This window comes from Beta vulgaris, chromosome 9 (assembly GCF_026745355.1).
Source record: "Beta vulgaris subsp. vulgaris cultivar EL10 chromosome 9, EL10.2, whole genome shotgun sequence".
In the NCBI taxonomy this organism is placed as follows: domain Eukaryota; kingdom Viridiplantae; phylum Streptophyta; class Magnoliopsida; order Caryophyllales; family Amaranthaceae; genus Beta; species Beta vulgaris.
Genome location: NC_079210.1, coordinates 52243116 through 52267124, shown reverse-complemented (window position 1 = coordinate 52267124; position 24009 = coordinate 52243116). Strand labels below are relative to the sequence as shown.

General features: G+C 33.5%; 4 protein-coding genes and 1 pseudogene across 6 annotated transcripts in view; 3 read left to right on the top strand and 2 right to left on the bottom strand.

Moving 5' to 3' along the window:
- The window catches only part of LOC104904691 (protein CURVATURE THYLAKOID 1C, chloroplastic), a 60961-nt gene extending 58596 nt beyond the window's left edge, over positions 1-2365 (bottom strand). The window contains exon 1 of the mRNA XM_057391681.1: positions 2355-2365. The gene's annotated coding sequence lies outside the window, so the exon portion shown is untranslated. The remainder of the gene's footprint in view (positions 1-2354) is intronic.
- Positions 1830-5255, top strand: LOC104904687 (hydroxyphenylpyruvate reductase). The gene is made up of 2 exons (XM_010693036.4): positions 1830-2342; positions 4643-5255. The coding sequence occupies exons 1-2, from the start codon at positions 1920-1922 to the stop codon at positions 5159-5161; spliced, it is 942 nt and encodes a 313-aa protein (XP_010691338.2). The 5' UTR covers positions 1830-1919; the 3' UTR covers positions 5162-5255.
- A 269-nt stretch (positions 5256-5524) lies between these two features.
- Positions 5525-7288, top strand: LOC130589409 (glyoxylate/hydroxypyruvate/pyruvate reductase 2KGR-like; annotated as a pseudogene).
- Positions 7289-9189: 1901 nt separating this feature from the next.
- LOC109136148 (dynein light chain 1, cytoplasmic) lies at positions 9190-10773 on the bottom strand. 3 transcript variants are annotated; one of them, XM_019252089.3, is made up of 3 exons: positions 10624-10773; positions 10245-10397; positions 9190-9656 (listed from the first exon to the last, which is right to left on the bottom strand). In XM_019252089.3, the coding sequence occupies exons 2-3, from the start codon at positions 10380-10382 to the stop codon at positions 9510-9512; spliced, it is 285 nt and encodes a 94-aa protein (XP_019107634.1). In that variant the 5' UTR covers positions 10383-10397; positions 10624-10773; the 3' UTR covers positions 9190-9509. The 3 variants fall into 3 exon arrangements, with proteins under 3 accessions (XP_019107634.1, XP_048491711.1, XP_019107635.1); XM_048635754.2 differs by having other exon boundaries at positions 10245-10479; positions 10624-10709; XM_019252090.3 differs by lacking the exon at positions 10624-10773 and having other exon boundaries at positions 10245-10552.
- Positions 10774-19749: 8976 nt separating this feature from the next.
- Positions 19750-23298, top strand: LOC104904685 (plasmodesmata-located protein 7). The gene is made up of 3 exons (XM_010693034.4): positions 19750-20574; positions 21945-22058; positions 23089-23298. The coding sequence occupies exons 1-3, from the start codon at positions 19848-19850 to the stop codon at positions 23094-23096; spliced, it is 849 nt and encodes a 282-aa protein (XP_010691336.2). The 5' UTR covers positions 19750-19847; the 3' UTR covers positions 23097-23298.
- The last annotated feature ends 711 nt before the right edge of the window (positions 23299-24009 follow it).

Genomic DNA, 24009 nt, shown 5'->3' with positions numbered 1-24009 from the left:
TAATACTCACCAAACTTGGTGACCAGCAAGGCCGAGCCAATTGGAGCTGTCAAAAATTGAACTTTTTAGATAATTTGACGTAAAATTGTTGCGACTTGCTATTCGTGATTACTAAATATAACCAACTCAAACATAACATGATATAGATCGAAAACCAAATTGACCTGAGCCAAACTTGAACTCAACTCCACCTAAAACAGGAATGACTCAATACATTATAGACTCCATGAGTAGAAAATCGAATTAAATCTAAACCTCACCTAAGAAAATCAACAACAACCTAATTAAAATTCGACACAACTTGCTATTAGTTAGATACTAATAGACATGACAATTAGAGATTGAATTGAACCCAAACCTCTTTACAATCATATACAATCTACATTATCAATTATACATGCATATATAGTTAACATTAGATTCGTAAGTCAAAGCGTGTATGGGTGGATGATATCCCATGTGATGTTTTGGCTATTGCTTCGAAAGATATGATATAACCCGTTCTTGTTGGATTCCCTTAAAAAAAAAAATAACATTGACACCCTTTCTACAATCTCGATGCTATAATATAGTTTTTGACTCAAAATTTATGAAGTACTTCTTCACAAAATGAATCTAATAACAAATATTTTGTCAAAAAATTTCTTAAACTTCCGTAAAGTACAAAATAAAAAAAGTGAGTAAGAGAAATCGTATGGGAGAGCTATGTGTGTTTTTAGGGTTTTGTATTAGGTAGATTTAGGAATTAGGAGGAAACACACTAGTATACATGATTTTGTATGGCACATCACTAACCCATCATTAGAAGAAAAATGAAGGTTTTTCTTATTTGTTAATATGAGGGGCGTGAACTTTCGGACTGGACCGATAAGCATATCGGAATCGGAATCGGATCGGTAGTTGTCAATTTGGTCCTCAAAACTTTGAAATTCTGTTTCCGGTCAGGTGTAAAATCGAATTTTTAAGGTCTGGATTGGACCGAAAAATCGATTACTTTTACAAAATACTTTTTTATTATTTTTATACAAAGATTTCATTAAACTTTCCACCAATTTATATTAAAATTATGAGATTGTATTTAAATTAATATTAATATAAAAGAAGGTTAAAATAGTTCATGAATTAGTATTAGAATAAGAAGGAAAAAAACAACTTTTAAAAAGAAGGAAAAATATGTTATTTTGGTTCCGGCCCAAACCGATTTCAGTCTGGTCTGTTTCGGTCGGTGCACAACCCTAATTACCAACCATCCTCCTAAGTCCTATCGAGGAACTGAATGAAAATCAAGTTGTTTTGGATTAAATATAGCTAAAGTAAATTGAACCGATCAAAACATAATAAAACTAAACTAAATTGAACAAAACATAACTTTAAAAACCGAAAAAACAAATCCAAAAGAATAGTGTGTCATGACTCACACGCTTGAGTATATTATGATTTTATGACTAGTCTTCCTACCGATAAACTGAACTATAATTATATTATTTTTATTAGATACTTCCTCCATTTCAACATAAAAGTGAAACATAGAGAAAGTGGGAAGCTACCAAAGAATTTTGAGAGATAGTTGAAACCATAATAAACTAGAGTGAAAAAGTATTGAAGTTGTGGTCTCTTCTTACTTTTTCGTAGTATATTTGCAATAAGAGTGAACTTTTTTTTACCATTTGGAGTTTGATTTTACTATGTCAAATAAGGAAAGTATTTCACTTATTATGAAACGGAAGAAATATAAATTAACTAAACTTTTAATGTGTCATGAGCTCATGACTCATGCTTTTTGATAAGTTATAAGATGACATGGCACCTCATTAAAGTTGCTACCACTAGTTCTTCACTCCTAGGCTATTAGGCTACTAGTAGTAAAAACTCAAACAAACTCAATTTCACAAACACCACCCAAAAAATTCCCAAAAAAAATGGAATCCATAGGAGTTCTACTAGCATGTCCAATGAATTCCTACTTAGAAGAAGAACTCAACAAACGTTACAATCTTTTCCGCTTCTGGAACATTCCAGACCGTACCCAATTTCTCTCTCATCACGCTAACTCCATTCGCGCCGTCGTCGGAAACGCCTCTGCTGGCGCTGACGCTTCCCTCATCGGTGCTCTTCCCAAGCTTGAAATCGTCGCTAGTTTCAGCGTCGGACTTGATAAAATTGATTTGGGGAAATGCAAAGAAAGAGGAATTAGGGTTACTAATACTCCTGATGTTTTGACTGATGATGTTGCTGATTTGGCAATTGGGCTTATGCTTGCTGTTTTGAGGAAGATTCCTCAGTGTGATCGTTATGTTAGAAATGGATTGTGGAAGAAAGGGGATTTTCAATTGACTACGAGGGTAAATTTTTCTTTTTGTTTTTCTCCCCTTTTTTGTTGGATTTTTGATATGTTTTGAATTCGGATTTTATTGATTGATTGATGTTTGATTTGATTGATTGTGTTGACGTTGAATTGATTATGTTTTGTGTAGTTTGAGTAGAAAGGAAACTGATTTCACATTTGAATTGAGAATTTCGTAAGGCTATGTTCTTTTGGACTGAATTAATGAAAATTCAGTTATGTTCAAACAAATTCGATTTAGTTCGGACAAATTCAGTTTAGTTCAGTTTCCTTTTAACAATTTCATTTCAGTTCAGTTCTATTCAATTCCGAGTTCGGTCCAAAAGAACAAAGCCCGAGTCTTGTGTAAGACGTGGAGTTATAGTAAGACCACCTCACTTTTTGCTGTAAAGGGGCTTTTTTTAAGTTAAGGGGTCGCCTTTCAAACTAAAGGGGTCATTTTTTTATCTTAAAAAGTTATCGTTTATATGAGATGTTGTAATTTGAAGTTGGGTTTGTCATCTAATTGCTGGTTGCATTTGGTAAGAGGAATGTTCATTTATATTAATGACAATGTTGATTGTTTGTGGTGTAGTTTAAGCAAGGAATCTAATATACTAATTTGAAATTGCGAATTCCAAAAGTTATAGTAAGAACACCTCACTTTTTGGCCATTTTTAAAGTTAAGGGGTCACTTTTTACCTTAAAAAATTATCCTTTGTAGTATGAGATTTTGTAATTTGAAGTTGGCTTCATCATCTAATTGCTGTTTGCATTAGGTCAAGATGAATGTTTATTATATGTTTATGTCAATGTTGATAGTTTCGAGTGTAGTTTAGGCAAGGAACCTAATATGCTATTTTGAAGTTACAGTTTATGTGTTAATTTGAAGCCCAATATGTGATATGATGTAAGTGAATCATGTTTTGTCAAAATTTATGGAAGTTCTATTAGAAAAAAAAAAACTCTGTAGTAGGGGAAAGTCTGAGTTTCCCAAATCACAATGGAATCTGCAGTTGGCGTGTTATGTTACTTGTACTCGGGTATGAGTGTCGGAAAAGGATTAGTGTACAAGTGTTTGATGGAAACATTATGAAAAGTGTCCATAACCATGTCGGAGCATTCAGGACTGGACACGAGTATCTAAAGTTTATTGAAGACTCCGAGTAAAATAAGATTTTGTTGTTGAGATTCTGAAAATTGGAAATGTTGGCATGTGCTACAATTCAGAAACTCTGGAGTTTTAATTGATTACCGTGTATGAAACTTGAGATTATGAACTTCTAAAGACTAAAATAACTCTGTAAGTGTTCTAATTGTCTTAATTGTCTCTGTTTGAACTGCACCCTCTAAAGCCATTTCCTTTTGGTCGTTGGGCTAACTAAATAAAAAAAAAAAGCTTTGCAGATTCTTACATTAGTATATTAGCTGTTCATGACATTAACATTCATCTTATGATCTTTGCTTAGATTAGATTGGAGTCATTGGACGGTAATGAAATGGGAGATCATTATGTAGCAAGTGAATATAATGCGTAAATATATACTTATATATTTTTTTGATCTATATGAGCCACGAAGGCGGTACAAAGTACAAAGAAGGGGAGGGGGGATTCGAACCTGTGACCGTTCACAGCACCTCAATCTTAACCACTAGGCCAAGACATCCTTGGTTATATAATGCGTAAATATGATTGCTGATAGTATAGCATTTAGTCCTTGAATTATTTTCTCTTTGTACCTGTTTCTTCATTATTGTTTTGCTGTTTTCGCTCTCACTGCTGTGATGTAACACTTTTGAAATAGCAAATGCTTTTGCTACTTTAAAGGATTTTTAGGCTGTGGTCTTGTGAGATGAATTTGATGGTGAAATTAGGAAGCATAGATTTCGACCAGTCTCTCTTGTTTAGCATGCCATGAACCTGCAGCTATTTTATGTGAAACATGGACGAGTCCTGACCTGTTATTAATGTATGTATTACCTTTATTAATGGTGTCCAACAAACCAACAAATTCCAATCACTTCATGATCTGATCTGTCTTGCCATTGATCTACTTGCTTGTCATTATAAATATGTGAAATGGAATGAGATGCATATGATTTGTCTTTGTCCCTTGTTGGATCAGGATCTCTAGGTATGTGAATCGTAGATATTTCTGACTGATTTCCTGATGTTATTGCTTTGAGTATCAACCTATCATGTCGCCCATACCTGTTATCAATCTTTACCTTGGTAGCCCATATCCATTGTGTGTTTCTTGGATAAGATGTTAAGACCTTAGCACGCCGCTTACTGCTCTTTTTGCTTTGTCGTTCCAGTTTAGTGGCAAAAAGGTTGGAATTATTGGTTTGGGTAGGATTGGTGCTGCAGTTGCCAAGAGAGCTGAAGCATTTGACTGTCCAATTTCTTACTTCTCTCGAACCAAAAAGTCAGATTCGAGTTACACTTACTATCCCAGTGTTGTGGAACTTGCCTCTAATTGTGACATACTGGTAGTGGCTTGTGCCCTAACTGCAGAAACACGGCATATCGTGAACCGTGAAGTCATGGATGCTTTGGGTCCTAAGGGTGTTCTGATTAACATCGGAAGGGGTCCTCATGTGGATGAACCCGAGCTGGTGAAAGCGCTTGCTGAAGGCCGGATAGCTGGGGCGGGGCTTGATGTCTTTGAAAATGAACCTCACGTTCCTGAAGAGATGTTTAAACTTGATAACGTAGTACTCTTGCCTCATGTTGCTAGTGGAACGGTGGAGACCCGCACCGACATGGCCAATCTTGTTCTTGGGAATTTGGAGGCTCACTTCAGTGCCAAACCACTCTTGACACCAGTTGTTTGATTGTTCTATGTTACTGTTAGCTAACTTATTCATAAATCTTGATACTGGGCATATATTTAAAATTCAAGGCAACAAATCTTTTTTAATGATTCGACTGAGGATGGTGCCATAAAATTGCAAATTGAACATATATCAACTACTTGTAATTCTGAGTTTTTTCACTCGGTACTTCTGAGGTTTAGCTAACTTCATGGTACTTTTGTCAATTTTAAAATTTACAAGACCCTTGGGCCTTGAGGTAATAACAAAGATTCTATGTTGAAAAGAATCTTAGTAGAAGTCCATTTGTGCAGTTGTAAAGATTAAAATACCAATACTCATGAGTTTGTGTTCCTTGTAAAAAATTAATTTAACTCTTGAACAATGGAGAAAAAAGGCGTATTAATGACCTACCAATGTCTTTTTACTCAATCAAGGATGTCTTAGCTTAGTGGTTAAGATTGAGGTGTTGTGACTGTCATAGGTTTGAATCCTCCCTTTCCTTCTTTGTACTGTCTTTGTGGCTCATGTGGATAAAAAAAAATGTAGTTTTACTTGGGCGTATTAAGTCTTCAAAATCTGGGAATTTTTTCAAACCATGAATTTCTTAAACAAAAATCCAACTTAATCCACGCAGTTGTCAGCAACACAGTGCATGGTGTGAGCTCCAGTTGATCGATTCTCTCTCCGTATTGGAGATAATAGCCAGTTACAGTGTTGGGGTTGATAAAATTTATCTGGGTAAGTGCAAGGAGAGAGATGAGGATTACATATATTAACAGGCGGAGGACTTCAAAATTCAGCTAGCTACATCACTACAGTTGGCTATCGAAAACGAGTTCAGAAGTGCCATTCGAGTAGCTTCACGCCCTCGATGATCACCAACACGCCTTTCTTCGACTCCTTTTGACTGTTTTGCTATCATAAATTTTGGACTTTAAGGGATGAATCTGTCAGGACTCAGGACCATTCTGGTACTCAAATTAATAAGCTGAATACTATGTTGCCTACAGTAAGGAGTACCTTGGTTGAGTTACAAGTTTTTATTGATGGCAATATCAGCCGTACCATGAAACCAAGTGATGATTTCTCCATGCATGCTTTATCCAAGCGATCACAGTATTTCGGCCTCAGGACCATATCTGCCGAAAACAGAAGCAGAATCAGTCTTGGTTTATCTTTTCTTCACATAATTACTCCCAGCCTTATAAATGAGATGCTAATTGTCTTTTACTCTTGTATGCTTCACTTGCTTGTGCAAATTTTTTCGTGTTAGTGTTTCTTAGTTGCGCTATAGCTCAGCTTTGACATTGTACTGGCATATGATTATGATTTGCTCATACCTTTCCCCTATTCTGTCTTTGCAGTTCACTGGTAAATCAGTAGGAATTCTGGGATTGGGTAGGATTGGTTATGCTATTGCAAAGAGAGTGGAAGCATTTGGATGCGATGTTAGTTACTGCTCCAGGTCTAAGAAAACTGATGTACAATACAGATACTATGAAAATGTTACTGACTTGGCAGCTAACTGCGAAATCCTTGTTGTTTCATGCTCCCTCACTGAAGAAACCCGTCATATTATCAATCGCGGGGTCATTGATGCTCTGGGTCCAAAGAGTATCCTCATAAACATAGGAAGAGGTGCTCATCTTGTTGAAACTGAGGTTGTATCTGCTCTGCTCGAAGGTAGATTAGGCGGTGCAGGGCTAGACGTTTTTGAGAATGAGCCACATGTTCCTCAAGAACTATTCGAGCTTGATAATGTGGTCATGTTGTCTCATGTAGGAAGTGACACTGTTGAAACTTGCAAGGCCATGGCTGATCTTGTGATCAGAAATCTAGAGGCACATTTCCTGAAGAAGCCATTGTTGACTCCAGTTATCTAGCAACTTCTGAAGCCTTCAATGAAATTCGTTCGAATCTATTTTATTTCCTATTGGCCTTCGGAAACATTCTTTTCTCGAGACACTGGTAATTCTCTGATTCTTCACTTAGATACGCTGTATTGTTCTGTGTATTGTAGTGAGCATTTTCTTTTATGCACTCACCTTAAGCTTCTTGTCTAAACACTTCTAGATGTCGTATTGCTGTCTGATTCTGGAAGTTCAAAATTGGACCATCTTCATATATCAGTGATTGACTTTGTTACATGTTTTCTTTGAAATAGGTGGATTACCATCTGTTTTATATCGTGTTCGATATATAGGATACAAGCACTTAACCTAGTGTTAAGCGATGATCTTGACCTTCAGGTCGTGAAATCAAACCCCAGTAGGAGCTCCTTCGAAGTTGGAATTCCCTTACTTTTTCTCTCTTCTCCCAAAAGGTCTAAATTACTAAGTTGGATAGACACACTTGCACGAAGTGTCGATCCAATAAGGTCTTCCTTCTCATTACTTAAAAAAAATCATTAATAGCAAAAGGAATGTTGTGAAGAACTTAGTTGGACATACAGACTTGCAAGAAGTGTCGATCCAATAAGGTTTTGGTCTTCCTCATTATCAAAATAATAAGAATTAACACCAAAAGTAACGTTGTAAACATCTAAATACCCTTAATAAGCAAACAATAATTAGACTTAAGGTAACTACTGACATTTCAACTTTTGTTAATTGTCTCACTGTTAGACCATTAGCTAGGAGCCTGGGCTCAATGATTTTGATGTGAGATGAAGGCTATTTATGTGCACCTCCACATATGTACATGTCTGCGTTATCAACTTCTGCATCACAGGATATATACATGTTTGGGTAGGAAGCTCATCTCGCACAAAATCAGGCTTAAAAAATTAGGTGGCTCACTTTATCCATGGATTAGCATTATTGGAGACTTATTGTACAGTGATGAAATAGAAGCATTTCCTTGCAAGAAGGGGGGATATAGCAGATCTTTCTTAAAAGGGGCGAGAATCGAACCTCGATCACAAGATTAGAAGGAGGATCTCATAATCATTAGGCCGATTTTAATCCTCAGAAGCACATATTGAAAAGTTTGGATTACTAGGTTTTATGAGTTGTATTTACTGAAAAACTACCTAATTTTAGATCCAACTGCCACATATAATTTTGATCCTAAAAAAATGAGAGGACCAAGTGATTAATATTATTTTGAAGGATTGTCATTTGTTTATGTATAGTGACTAAATAAGTGATCATCATAATTCAATATCCTAGCCTCTTGAGCATGTCCATGTCAATAACTACAAAGTATGGTGATGTTGTCAACTTGTAATAATTGAATATTGATACATCTACACCTTTCCGTGTTAAGAGGGGATGGAATCCCAAGTATTGGACCCATCTCTTTATGTTCTTATGATGAGGAGAAAGAAAACACAATACCTCATAAAATACTCCCTTTCCGATCTTGATTAGTTTACCGTTCCTTTTGCACAAAATTTAGGAGAAATAATATTGTGGGACATAGAAAGAAAGAGAAACTATTATTTCATATTAACGTTGAATGTATGTGTGATGAAAAGTTAGTGGTCTCATTCCAAAAATAGAAACAAAAGAAATGGGTAAACTAATAAGGGACGTCCCCAAAAAAAATACGGATAAACTAATAAAGACCGGAGGTAGTAATAAGTAACCAAAAGAGCATCAACATAATAATGAAAAAGGATTAGAAGAATGCCTTGATTCTTTGTATCTTTACTTTGTCTATAGAATCCCTCAATCTTGATCTACCTGATGTGTTAATAGTTATCCATTGGGGAAGCCATATACATTCAGGCAGGCATCTTGGTGCTACTTAGTAGCTAGATCCTGAAACTTCTGAACTATATGAACACCCTAATCAAGTGAAATTCGATAGCAAATCGAGTCGAGCTAGCTCCAATTCAAACTCGACTGAACTTGTGCAGTTGTGCACTTATGCTTACCGCGTCAACTTAGTCAACATATGTTCATAGATATCTATGGATTATCTTTAACCTTTTTAGTCAATCAACTAATTGATAGAAGATTCCAAGAAGCTTAGGTTATCTTCCAACTAAATGGAAATGGCAATCTTATCTTATCATCTAGAATTCAAAAAAAAATCATAAGTGAGACACAAATAGATAGTAATTAACAATAATGATGAAGATTCAGAGTATGAAGACAGATAATGCAGTAAAGCATCAGGATAGTACATTAGTACTACTAATATATACAAAAGTTGGGCAGATATAATTGTCTTAAACCACAGCAAGGAAAAATACCAAAAACAACCTTGCATCAGCTCTCAAGACTGAAAATACTGAACTTCTATTCGTCGCCTCATAAAATAAAGTGAGATGACAATAAAAACCTAGAAAGAAAATGACATGATGGAAAAGAGTAATTGCCCTTTTTTGTTTCAAATAAACCCTTGTTTCTTTCTGACGTTAAGAAGAGACAGCCCCTTTGAAGATGAGGAATTTGAGTGTCTCAAGTGTGAAGTAGATGAAGGTTCCTTTTGAATGAGTGAAGAAACAACCAAAATTTGAACCCACCACACATTGCCATCCTCCTCCATATCTCTTGTCAAAATCCTACAACATTTTAAGTTGTACAAAATAAATCAGAAAAAAATTAACGTTACAAATAATTACAAGGACTTCTCATTTTACCTCAAGTACTGTGTTGTAGATGGTGGACATACAAACTCTTGATTAGTTTAAACTATTCCAGTATGACATTTAAATATATAAAATAGTAAATAGCCTAGTCCGATACTTAAATAGTGGGCAATGCACGAAACAAGTAACACACGAGTCTATACATGTCAAAACCCTATAATCTTGACCCAGTTCTGACCGCATTGGACTACAATAACCAGGTCTACTACAAAGGAATGAAAAACAAACATAATACCTCCGTTCTGAAATAGATGAAACATGAGAGAAGTCTTTAACTTAAATATTGGGCAATACACGAAACAAGTAAAATACGAGTCTATACACGTTAAAACCCTATAATCTTGACCCAACCCTGACCGCATTGAACTTCAATAACTAGGTCTACAACGAAATTCAATAAAAAAACATAATGCCTCCGTTCTAAAATAGATGAAACATGAGAGAAGCGTTTTAACTTATTTCCGAATGGAAGAAATATAGTATTTTTATTGGTATTTGTACCTTTTTGATGTGAGCAGCAATGGATTTGCAATCAGAGACATCAAATAAATCAAGAGAATGAGAAGCAGAAGCCATAGCTTGGATCTGCATCTTCAAAGGCATATCAGTATCCTCTATCATAGCTTTTCCTTCCAACATTTTCTCTCTTTATCACTGTTACCAAGGAAAACCCAGATGAGATATGCACTGCTTGATTCTTATCTTGAAAACCCAGAAAGGATAAGCTCAATTTGTACTGAAAATAAAAAAGTTTCAAGTTTTAAGAGGCATACATAAGAAATGAAGCAAATAAAAGTGTTGCAAATGTAGCAATATCAGAGGCTTTTATAAAAATACAGAGAAGTGGGAGAAGTGCCCATCTCATCTATGATCTACTTACCTCCAAATGTGACCGAGCCATTTGCTGTCGTAAGCTTTACATAATTGAAGTCTGGCACATATTCCAAACTTTCCTTATATTTTTATTTCCTTTCTCTCCCAACTTTGAGGTTATGCCTCTTTCTCTCATGGCTGATTTATTAGTTAGACTATAGGACAATGTTGTTTAGGGATAAAAGCTTGAGAGGCACATAAGTTGGGACTTTTAGACTATGTTCAGTTCACCTTATTTTTGCTTATTTTAGATCTAATCAGATCAGATCAGATCATATCAGAAAAAATAAATTCAGATCAGTTCAGATCATGGTTATATTTAAAAATCATTATATCTTTCATTACATATTAGTAAAAATTATAATAATTGAATATTAATAAAGTACTCATTGAGACGAATCAAACAAGACCCCACATGACTATATTTTTTCTTATATATTGAGAAAAATCTAAAAGATAAGATCTTGTAATCAAATCAGTTCAGATCTGATCAGATCAAATCAGAAAAAATAAGTTCAGATTAGATCAGATAAGTTCAGATCAGAAAATTTCAGGTGAACTAAACATAGCCTTAGGACCTGTTTTTTTCGATATAAGATAGCTAAACTGAATTGAACTAAAATGAATAGTGATATGTGAGAGTAAAAGTATTGTCCAGAGCTGAATTGAACTGAATGATCTGAAATGAATAGTGATATGTGAGAGTTAAAGTATTGTTTAGAGCTGAACTAAACTAAACTGAAAATAAGTTGGGGAGAATAGACCCTTAGGAGTTAGGACGGTTGATTGTATGTTAGATTGCATTTTTTAATGGTTACTCTTTGTATTTTGATAAATTTATGTTTTTCTTTTATTAGAAAATTAAGTCAATCCAAGGGCTAACCCCTACAAGGCTACTAGCCTGTAGGAAACACCAACACATTGGCCTGTAAGGCATGGATAGCATGTAAAGGAAATACCCCAATATAATGCTAGGGTAAGGATCGAACCCACGACCTCAGGGGCCAAGGGGGAGCGCTCTACCCACTTGATAAATTTATGTTTGACTATCATTTGTGATTAATTGGTAAGAAATAATATAGACATGGGAGATCTTATTTAGAGATATTAATGTTCATATATTTACATTGACAAGCGTAAAAATGTAAAATATGGTTATTAAAAAGAGGAGGGAGTACATAATAAGAGAGTTTTGTTAGAAAAGACCTTAATCGTTACGAATGTTTGTGAAAAAAAAGTGTAATTGTATTTTTTAAAAGAAATGTTTTTATCCTTGATATTTTATGAACATATATATTTATTTTGTCATTAGATTCTAACCTAAATCTGATCATATATTTTCTGGCTTTAATAGAAGTACAAAACCCAAGTCCTAAAAGATTCCTTTTAACTTTACAAGTTCAATAAGCACTACTCCCTCCGTTTCAAATTATAAGGCATGTAAACCACTTTTACGCATATTAAGAATTTAGTTAGTTTTAGTTAGATTTGCATAGGTAATAAAAATTTACATTAAATATTGTGTTGATAATAGAAAATAACCTATAATCTTATCTTGATAGTATAAAATTGCATTTAATTTTACATTGGTAATGTAAAACGCCTTATATTGTGAAACAAAATTTTTTAGCTTAAATGCCTTATAATTTGAAACAGAGGGAGTATTAATCCAATTTAAAGTGTTGGGTCATTATAATTTCCAATTCACAAAATACATCGTTTATAAACTTTACTTGTAATAATCCTAAAATAGAAATGGGAGGATATTAATTATAATGAACTAGGATTTTTTTCCTATTTTGTTGATAAAAGGTAATGTTATTAGAGTTCAACTATAAGGAATATTTATGAAGCCTCGGCCAATATAGATTCCCTTAATAGGATCTAATTACAATTTTTCACCCTAAAGTAAGCTCTATACATTAACTAATAACTCAATTGATGATGTTTTAACATAGTGATTAAGATTGAGATGCTGTGAATAATAGGTCACAGGTTTAAATATCCTTTCATTTTCTTTGTATAAACTGAGTCAAAAAAATTGACTAGGAATATTTACTAGTATGACGTGGATATGTGATGGGAGGAGAAAATGCTTTGACTTGGCAAAATTCTTTAGCATCATTTTGATGACGTGTATATGAGTTGGAGTGGTAGTACGCGCAATTTTTCGGTAGCCGTGAGTCGTGACCTGTACGAACTAATTTCTGAATTTCTGTGTCACCTCGAGTTTATCCATTAGTTTTTTTTGTTGATTATCAGATAAATTGATAATATTTGTGACTATACGTCTATACATTAGTCATTTAGGGTGTGTTTATCCCTCAGATCTAAATCCAAACTTCAGATTTTGCCACATCAGTTTTCCACTAATTTTTACCTATTTTTTACTTTTCAGACTCACTCCAGACTCATTCCAGTTTTATACATTATCCCTCAGACTCTATCCATACTATCTACCAAAAATTTAAAATATGGCAGATTTTTACAAAGAAAAAAATAAAAGACACATGGCAGATTTTTGGTGGCCTAGAAAGTATGGGTCCCATATCAATAGTCTTGGGTGGAGTCTTGATTATCCAAACCCATCTCAAGACTCACATTGATTTTGTTGAAGATTATCCGTGAGACTCTCTGAGTCTTGGCAAAGTCTGTACCTCAGACTCTTGCTCAAGACCAGCGATAAAGACACCCTTAGATTTAGAAGGATCGTTACCGTCTCTGATATTTCCTTCGTCTTATAATATAGTGTTTATTTCTTTTTTATACGGTCTTCAGGTTAATATTTGATTTTCAATATATTTAATTTTTTATTAATAAAAAATATAAAAAAGATGATACTATAAAACTATACATTGAGGCAAATCTAACAAAATCCTATATAAATATGTTTTTTTTTTCTATATAAAAATGAAAAAGATTTAAAAATTTGATCTCAAAAGCGAGAAACAAAAATTATATTATGAAACAGAGAGAGTACTTTATGGACTAGAGGAAAATATACATTAAAACTCGAATACACTAGTCTTAGAAAAATTAACGATTATGCAAAAAAAAAAATCTATGTCAACAGAAAAACAAGATCCTATAAACTTAATTTAATTACTTTAAGCAAGTCAATTGTAAAATGTCTTTGTTTCTTATTATCTTAATTTTATAAATATTTATTTGCTTACGCGAGCTACAGGTTAGCATTGCATACTAAAAATGATACATAGATAACAAGAAACAAAATTATAGAAATTTATAAAGCACCAATTTTGAAAAAAAAATAATTAAAAGGAGAGGGAATCGGGTTTGTATATATTTAGATTGTTTAGGTTAATAACCTCATCTTTTAATGTTTAGTATTAAGGACCTTAATAAATAAAAATGATAAATCAAGGATGTCTTGATCTAGTAGTTAAGATTGATGTCTTGTGATTTGTGAACGATAGGTTACAGGTTCGATCGAATCTCTCTCTCATTCTCTGTACTTTTTTTTTTGACGGGATTCTCTGTACTTTGTTCTGCCTTCGTGACTCATATTGGATAAATAAATAAATAGAGGTTATAACTCCATAAACTTTTTCTATCCATTGATGTGGAATGATAGATTACCATACTAAACATTGTGGCCATAAACTTATAAGTTATATATCTACTAGTTTGTGGAGTTTGCCCAACTGACAACTTAATGCCATAAGCTTAAAATTTTATCCCCCAAATTAGAGATAATATACATAAACTGATAATTTTTTTCATACACTCGTAAAAATAGCTTAAATTGAAGTATAGTGACTATAGTCTGAATTGATATAAAAGTGTCTCAAAATGATACAAAAATGTCATAAAACTGAAACTCAAGATGTGTCTCAACTAAACGCTTTGTTTTTAAAAGAGTTAAATTAAAAACGGTTTTTTCACCAGGTACCCCTGATTTTTCACGAAATGCATCAGATACCCTCGTTGTTTCAAAAATGCACCAGATGCCCTTGTGAGTTGCATAAAATGCACCAAGTACCCTTACTGACTACCAGTGTTAAGTTTCCGTTAGCTTTTAGGGTTAATTAACACCTCTAACCCTATTTAAATTCTAATTATCCTTAATTAACTAACTAAACCTTAACTTCTAACCCTATCGTAAAACTAACCCCTAACTTCAAGCCCTAACCTAACCTTAACCCCCTTAACTTCAAACCCTACCACCACAACCTCCCCTCCACCACCACCTCCCCTCCCCTTCCCCTTCCCCCACCCCCCGCAACATCCCACCACCCCCACAACCCCTCCCCAGTCGATTTCCCCACCCCACCTCTACAGTAGCCCCTACCCCTGTTCCCCCACCCCACGCAGTAGCCCCCACCCCCGTTCCCCCCACCCCGTCGATTTCCATCGATTTCCCTCACCACCATCGATCTCCATCAAATTTCCCCCACCGTCGTCGATTTCAACCAACGACCCCAAGCACTTTTTCTTTCTCTTTAATTGTTGCGGATACGCTGGTGTATTTTGTATCGGGGATGGGGGAATTCGACGGGGTGGGGGGGGGGCTACTGCGGGGGTGGGGGAGGAGGGAATTTTTGGCGGGGGTGGGGGCGGAGGGGGTTGTTGGGGACTGGGGTGGTGGGGGGGACAATGCAGGGGGTGGAGAGGAGGGGGGTTGTTGCGGGGGTGGGAGGAGGGGGTTGCTGGGGACTGGGGTAGTGGGGGAGGATGGGGGCTGCTGCGGGGGTAGGGGAGGAGGGTTGGGTGGTAGGGCGATGGAGGAGGGTTAGGGGGTTAATATTAGGGTTAGAGTTTAGGGTTAGGATTTAGGATTAGGGGCTAATAATGGCAAAATGGTAAATAAAGCTAACGGAAACTTAACACCGTTAGTCAGTAAGGGTAGTTGATGCATTTTATGCAAATCACAAGGACATTTAGTGCATTTTTGAAACAACGAAGGTACCTGGTGCATTTCGTGAAACCTCGGGAAAACCTGGTTAAAAAAATCATACCGCAAGTACAATTACATGAATTTGTCAAACATAGATGTAGAATATGAAGACAAATTTTGCAATCTATTACTACATTATCTTAAAACTAAAACTGAGATATGTTACTTTTTCACATAAAATTTTCACCTAAACTAACTTGATTTAACAAGATATTTTAGATTATTCTCTCAAATTATATTTATAGACTGTTTTTTTATAAAAAAAAAAATTGATTAAAAAGATCTTTAACTAATACATTTAAATCTAATACTTAATAAATACTTTTTTTATATATACTGAATAACTAGCCTAAACAATAAACAAAAGGCTATATATATCAAAAAAGAAAAAACAAAAAAAAAACAAAAGGCTATATTTGGATTTTGGGCTCAACTTCAAAGCCCAAACCTACACCTGCAGTCTTGCCGCGATGGTGACGTGAGTAATGTTCGTTCGATAATTCCTGCATGTTTCTTCATAGTAGATGCCATCCCTAGGGGTTGAAAGTTCGATGTGCGGTTTGGATTTAGGCCTAATCCAATCCGATCCGAATAAAATTTGGATTTCAATTTTTCAATCCGAATCCAAACCAATTAGGGTTTGAATCCGATCCAATCCAATTCAAATTTTCATACTCTAAATTGGATCCGATCCGAAATCCAATTTTTTTAAAACTCATGTTTTTCGATGAAATGAATTAAGCACAACAACAATTTAGTAGATTTAGTAAATGAGGATTTGAGGAATTAAGTGTACTTAGTATTTTAGGGGAAGGGTTGAAGTGCTATGTATATATGGAGTAGGTTTTTTTATAAAAAAAATAAGCATTTAAGCCCAATCCAAATACATAATACAAGGCATATTACTATTTGGTTGTATTGGATTTTTGGATCCGATTACCCTCAATCCAATCCGTTCCGAAAATCCAAATTTTCAAGAAATCTCAATCCGAATCCAATCCGAACACAGTTCAAATCCGATCCGAATTACTAATTCGGATTGGATTGGATTGGATTTTGGATTTTATCCGAATAACTTTCACCCCTAGCCATCCCTCCTGATTTCAATAATTTGGTGGTATATGGAGTTTCGTCCAAACGGTCCAATGGGCCAATACTAGCTTCGAGATTGTGGGTTGATAGGCCATATGGTCCAACATGTAAACTATAATCTATATACTTCATCCGTTTTTTTACATGTTACACGGTTTATTTTAGGAAGTTTTAAATTAGATATTACATTTTTATTTTGGATAATAATTCTCTCTATCTCTTTCCTATCACATGCTCACATGAGACCCTTTTGTTTTCTTTCTCTCTATCTCTCTCCTCTCCAAAAATTACCTAGAAGTCCGTGATTTGAAAAGTGTAACATGTAAAAAAAACGAAGGAAGTATATATATATATATATATATATATCATATATATATATTATATATATATATATATATAATATATATATATATAATTCAAGACAAACAAATGTCATGCTGCCACATGTAATCTTCCCTCCCTCACACAATCAAATGAGATATTGAGCAATAAAAATATTTGTTTCAAGACTCGAATCCATGACTTCTTATTTGATATGCTAATGCACTAACCAACTACACTATACAGTACTCATGTTCTCCCCAGCTTATTTTCTGTTCAGTTCAGTTCAGTCAGTTCAGCTCCAATAAGTTCAGTTCAGTTCAGTTCAGTTCAACTCCAATAAGTTCAGTTCAGTTCAGCTCCATTCTTTTATAATTATTTTGTTAAATATTATTATTATGTTGGTATAATTTATTTTACTAATTACTCTTATTATTATTATTATTATTGTTATCATTATTATTATTTTAAATATATATCATTACTATTAAGTATTATTATTATTATTATTATTATTATTATTATTATTATTATTATTGTTGTTGTTGTTGTTGTTGTTGTTTCTATATATTATTTTGTTTATTATAGCTTTACTCATTATTATTACTATTATTATTAGGAGGAACATGATTTAGGTCAAAGCACAAATAAATCCATTTTTTTTTATCCCATAAAACAATCAAATCACGTCAAGACGGTTTATGATGTAATTTTTGCAGTCCAACCCAATCATTATTTTTATTACTAATTTATATTATTAAATCTAATTATTAAAATAGTAATATTAATTTACTTCTTAGATATTATTGTTATTATATATCATCATCAAGTATTAATATATTAATACAAATAATATAAAATAATTATTATAAATTATCATTATTATCATTAATTATTATTATTATTAATTTATGATTATTAATATTATTTATTTATAACTATCATTTTAAAATATCCAAAATACTATTATTATTATTATTCATTATTATTAGTTATCTTTATAATTATTATTTAATATTCATATTATTCTTGTTTAAAATATTATTTATATATTTATTACATTCAGTTTATTTCAATTCAATTCAATTCAATTCAGTTTATTTCAATTCAATTCAATTCAATTCAGTTCAGTTCAGCTCCAATAAGTTCAGTTCAGTTTAGCTGTTTTATGCCGAAGAGAACAGACCCTTAGGAATAAGATACTATTTCTATTTTTGGAGACTTTAAATACACATTCGTAAATAATACGAGACATATCGGCCGAGATAAAAACTAATTATGTTTTAAATGTTCTGACTTTAGGAAATTCATTGAATTATAGTATGCTTTTGAGATATTCTCTCATATTCATATTACTTTAGATCTTTAATAAAGTGTGCTTCTTGTAATCCTTTAAGACTTTAACCTTTAGGTATCTTTTCTTAGTTTCCACCAATGAGATTTGAGAGTGTTTTATCTTACCCAATGCTTTAAGAAATTCAATTGAAAGCCTTTGGTTTATTTATTTATTTATTTATGTCTTATTATTATTTTTATTTAATAAAAGAAAACCTTTGGTTCTTAGGTAGAAAGGTTACAACTTTTGAGCTTTTGTGCAAAAAGAATCTCGCACACACCTAAAAGATAAGTAATATACCTATAACCTCATTATATGTTGACCATTATGTTTTTATTGTTTTTAGGTGTTGTTGACTCTAATTCTATTCAACTTATTGCAATAATTTTGAGAAAGTTGTAAGTTCCACTAACTTTCAACAAATATAATTGTTTTACTTGCAACAATTTTTTATTTTAGGATGTTGCATATTTTTTTTCAACATTAATATTTTTGGTAATGAATTCTTTCCTTTTCTCTTCTAATACATGAGGTTTATTATCTATTTCATTTATATATCTAACTCTCGTAAATTTTCATGTTATACTTCAATATTGTAGATAGAAAATGGAGAATTAATTTTATAAAAAAATAAATTCATTAAATTAGTTAAGTAAGGTATTAATTCTTGGAGGAGGATGAAAAAGTAAGGTATAATTTATATATATTAAATGGGTGTCACTAAATTAATTAAGGGAGGGAAAAAGTGAGATAAAAAGGCTAGGGTAATACAGACAAAAGAAAACATTACCAAATGAAAGTAGGTACAAGAAAAGAAAAAGGATGCATATGAGCACATCACTAGCTAGGTGGGGTAAAACAAAAATGAACAAACTATACGAGTTAAAGTTAATATATAAAACTTAATTACTAATATAGCAAATAATACATTTAGCCATTGTGAGAGAGTAACACATTTAGATGAAGTAAAGGTGATCATGGACAGGGTCGGATCGCGCTTTAAAAAAAATAGCCATTTATCGGTTCAGACCAAAATTTTGGGTCAAAATGAGCTGCTTTTCGGGTAAAAAATAGACTAAAAAGTCATTTTTTGCCTGCCCAAGGCAAAAAAAAAATCGAATTTGGCCCAACCACGGGCCAAAAAATCTGCCCAAAATCCGCACAAAAATATGGCGGGCCGGGCCGAGCCAAGCCAAGCCAAAATGATCAGCTCTAAGATGAAGATAAGTTTTTCTTCATAACATAGATAAACATAACTATCAAGGATGTTTTGGCCTAGTGATTAAGATTGAGGTGTTGTGAACAATAGGTCACAAATTCAAATCCCCTTTCTCCTTCTTTGTACTTTATACTTCCTTTGTAGGTCATATGGATAAAAAAAAACATAGATAAACAAACTTATCAATGCTTTTACAAGAATGCCCCTAAGACTATCCTTAAAGACCATAGAAACATGAAGTAAATAAAACGTACAACCAACTAACAATTGATATATGCTTATGTGACCTCCCTTGAAAACACCTAACTTAAATTCTCTCCATCACTTTCTTCCCTTTTCTTTGAAATGGCACCATCACTTCCAATAACATTCCCTATCTTACTCCTACCCTTATTCTTCTCCCTCTCCCACTCCTCTACACTCAACTCCTTCATCTATGGTGGCTGTTCTCAACTCCGATACTCCTCCGACGACTCCGCCTACACCTCAAACCTCAACTCCCTCCTCACTTCCCTCGTGAACTCAGCAACCTACATGTCCTACAACCACTTCGCCGTCGCGGGGACCTCCCCGCACGACGTTGTCTACGGCATCTACCAATGCCGAGGCGACCTCTCCATGCCAGACTGCGCTACATGCGTAGCCAACTCGGTTAGTCGTCTAGGAGCCTTATGCCCTGGTGCATGTGGAGGTGTCATTCAACTCGAAGGGTGCTACGTTAAGTATGATAATGACACGTTCATTGGTGCCGAGGATAAGACAGTGGTCATGAAAAAATGTGGCACTCCTACGGGGATAGCTGATAAGATAACGAACCGCGACGCGGTGTTAGATGGGGTGGTGGGTGGTGGAGGAGAGATTTATAGGGCGGGAGGGTCTAAGGATGTTGCGGTGATTGCGCAATGTGTAGGAGACTTGAATGAAGGGCAGTGTCAAGATTGTTTACAAGAGGCTGATAAACAAGTTAAGATGGTTTGTGCAACAAGTGGTTACGGTGATATGTATTTAGGTAAATGTTACGTGAGGTATACTATTGGAGGTGGTCGTGCATATTTCAACACTAATAATATTGGTAAGTTCTTTATAAATCTTAATGTTGTTACGCCACTATTTTTAGACATTCTTAAGCATCTTACACATTATTAGACAAAGTATCATTGGGGTTTAATTATGGAAAACTAGTCTTACATATTGCGTGCGATAACGTGTGATAACAAATGAAGTAGAAAATAATATTAATTGGGTAGAAAAATAGTCTTTACATTTTATTTTCAAAAAAAATAACCGAAGTTCAATTTACTTGTCCTACTTTCCCCATCCTTTTTTTTTCATTCAAATGAAACAGTTAGTTATCCTCTATTTTTTTTCCTTTTTCTATTTTTTAGTGTCCACCATATGTTGCCTTATATAATCGAGATTTGCTTACTATAGAAGTATATTGGTTTACTTCTAATATATATTGTACTATAATGCTTAAGGTGTATGAATAATTTGACAATAAAAGTGTCTAATTACATACTTTTGGTTATTGTTTTCTTTCTTTTCTTTTCTCAAACTCTAGCTCCATAAGTTTGATTCTACCATTACATATATATATTGCTTCATTATAAGGTGTCTTTCGGTTATTGTGGATAATTTGACCAAAAAAATTGAGTACAATGTTTTTCTACCACTAGAATTTGTAAAAATGAAAACACAATATTGTATATTTCCAATAGTATTATAACTTAAGTGACAAAAGAATAATGTCTTATATGTTGGTAATTGTAGAGACATATATATATATATATATATATATAAGTACTTTTGACCTTAATTTTCTACTCCGTTTATGTTACTAAAAATGTTTTACAAAAAATCAGTGTACGTATATATATTAATACTTTTTCTTCGTTTATGTTGCAATTCTTCTTCTCGAAATCTCAGTCATTTGGCATTAAGAAAAACAGCTTAATCCTTCATTACAAGGCGAAATAGTATATTTTAGGTCTATACTCTAATTTAACTCATCATTTTTACAACAAATAATGTTGTATCATCATTTAAAGAACTAGAGAGATTCATGTATATCTATAGTTGGATTTTTTTTTTTTTTTGTTAGTAAGAAGAAGTGGCCCGAACCCTGTTCGGGTCTTAATGAGCCAAGCGTTTGAGAGTAAGGGGGGAATGGAATTGTAACCTAATGCATTATGCATGACGACAAAGTCTTGGGAGTACATTATAACAAGAAGGTAATAAAGATCCAAGATAAATATGTACTAATAGTGTTAGAATACATTATCTGTGGTGAACCAGTGACTAATGACTAGGACCCAGATCATTGTTACATAACTTAATTAAGTTAGATTTAATTATTTGTTGTACAAATTAAAAACTAATCTTAATTGTTTTTCTCTGCATGAATCTTATCTTTTTTTTTTCTCTTTCCTTTATTTTGTTTAGGATCCGACAAAAATAAGAGTGTGAAGACATTCGCTCTAATTATTGGACTATTAGCTGCAATTGTTATCGTCATCATATTTCTCACTTTCATTTGCCGAGTCTTTGCTGGAAGTAGTAAGTTATCATCATAAACATCTCTATTTTATTTGTCATAAATACTACACTTTTCTCCTGAATCAATATTTCACTAACAATCCTCTAAAGCAAAAAATTTAAAATTGACCAATATTCTTTTATCGAGTAGTCGAAGACACAATGATTTATAGTTAATTCTGTATTTGAAGATAGTTGTTCCAATTTTTCCCTGGTCAAAACTTTATATCGCACCGTCTCAATATATAACAGACTTTTTTAACTACAATAATACAAATTTTGATTACTTCTCCATTAATAATATAAACTTTTGATTATTATTTAATAATTTTAAATTTTGTAACAAAATTCTTAGAGTAGGTCAAAACTTGATGCAACCTAATAAACCAGTAAACTTGGACATGTGTCATTGTTTCATTGGTTGGGGTTTTAATTTTTATTCAAATAAAAAACAAAAAACAATCCTTTTTTTTTCCTTTTCTCCTTCACCTTCACTAAATCAATATCCACATTTTCTCCCCATAATTCGCGGTCAACACCAAGCCATCAGACCACCACCTTCTCTATTGATCGTCAGACGACCACCATATATGTTGTCCGTTCTCCGATGACAATATATAACTTTGATCATAAATATTTCTGATCGCTTATTGTTGAACTCCATATATGTTGTCCACCTATGAGTTGTCTCGTGTTGGAGAAAGAGAAGAGAAAGTACCATAATATAAGCTAGAGGAGCTACTCCTACTATTGCGAATTGGTTTTAGTATGAAACCTCTTTTGGACTTGTATATGGACCAAACTCTCCTCCTCCTTATAAGTATCACTACCAATGTTGAACATAGTACTTCTTCTAAAAAATTTATCATACATCACGGTATACCGTGAGCATGATACACTTAATGCTAATTCTTTTACTCAATGCTTATTTGAAATCATCCAAATAAGCAAAATGTAATAAAAAAGAAGAGTTTCAAATGAACAAAAATTAGAATTAGGCGTACTTAATTTCTTATTTTTTTAAATAATCATTTTTCTTTGTCTTTGGCAGGTAAATAAATGGCTAAATTGTGACTGGCATTTTTCTTCTAAAAATGGCTGCTTTAAGCGCCAGGCCTTTTCTTCTTTCTTTCTTTTCCTCTTCATAATGTCAACTTTCCATCCATTCTTGCTTCTCTTGCTTTAAAAATGACATTATTATTACTCTTTCTTTTGTTGTTACTTTATATATATATATAATTATAATAGTAGTATATTGTAATATTCTTTGATTAAGCAAAGCTTTTGAAAAGGAAGAAAGCAAAAGATGGGTGTGAACCAGTCTGCATATTCATGCAAAAGGCAAGAGGAATCCACAAACTAATACACTTTTATGAAAGCAATCTGTATTAAAGTTGTATTGTCTGATCTTAAGTTTTAAGATACGCCACATGCATTATATAAAGTTGCATGGATTGGAGGCAATGTTGTTACCTTTTTTACGCATTGGATTCCGAGGTATTACATACTATCTCCGTTTCTTTTTAATTGTTACACTTACACTTTTCACGTATGCCGATGCACTACTTTGAGCCTTTATATCTCTAATTTTGTATTTGTAAAAAATATAAAAACTACATATTAATAAAATACATACTAATACGAATCTAACAAGATCCCACATGACTATGTTTTTATTCACGTATAAATCACAAACGAGGGTCAAAGTGCAATTTGTGAATAGTGTAAAATGTCAAAATGTAACAATTAAAAAGAAACGGAGGTAGTACTACTTTGTGCATGGCTATTCAACACCGTTAAATTTTTACTCCTACTTCAACCTGTTTGGTTCACTATATTTAGGCTTTAATAAACATAATCAATTATCGATTCCCTTTATTCATGTTTGGTTTAAATTCTCACCAATCCATTTCATTACTTGATAGTAATTGACTCCCCCAAATTTGTTACCTCCTCATCCCCCTCAAGTAAC

What these genes read in the sequence shown, in the direction of transcription:
- LOC109136148 (XM_019252089.3), bottom strand. Translation starts at nt 10,382, where the DNA reads ATGTTGGAAGGAAAAGCTATGATAGAGGATACTGATATGCCTTTGAAG. An exon ending in TTGCTGCTCACATCAAAAAG is followed by an intron (nt 9,657 to 10,244) that starts GTACAAATACCA and finishes AAAATGTTGTAG; the next exon opens with GATTTTGACAAGAGATATGG.
- LOC104904685 (XM_010693034.4), top strand. Translation starts at nt 19,848, where the DNA reads ATGGCACCATCACTTCCAATAACATTCCCTATCTTACTCCTACCCTTA. An exon ending in TTTCAACACTAATAATATTG is followed by an intron (nt 20,575 to 21,944) that starts GTAAGTTCTTTA and finishes TATTTTGTTTAG; the next exon opens with GATCCGACAAAAATAAGAGT.
- LOC104904687 (XM_010693036.4), top strand. Translation starts at nt 1,920, where the DNA reads ATGGAATCCATAGGAGTTCTACTAGCATGTCCAATGAATTCCTACTTA. An exon ending in ATTTTCAATTGACTACGAGG is followed by an intron (nt 2,343 to 4,642) that starts GTAAATTTTTCT and finishes TTGTCGTTCCAG; the next exon opens with TTTAGTGGCAAAAAGGTTGG.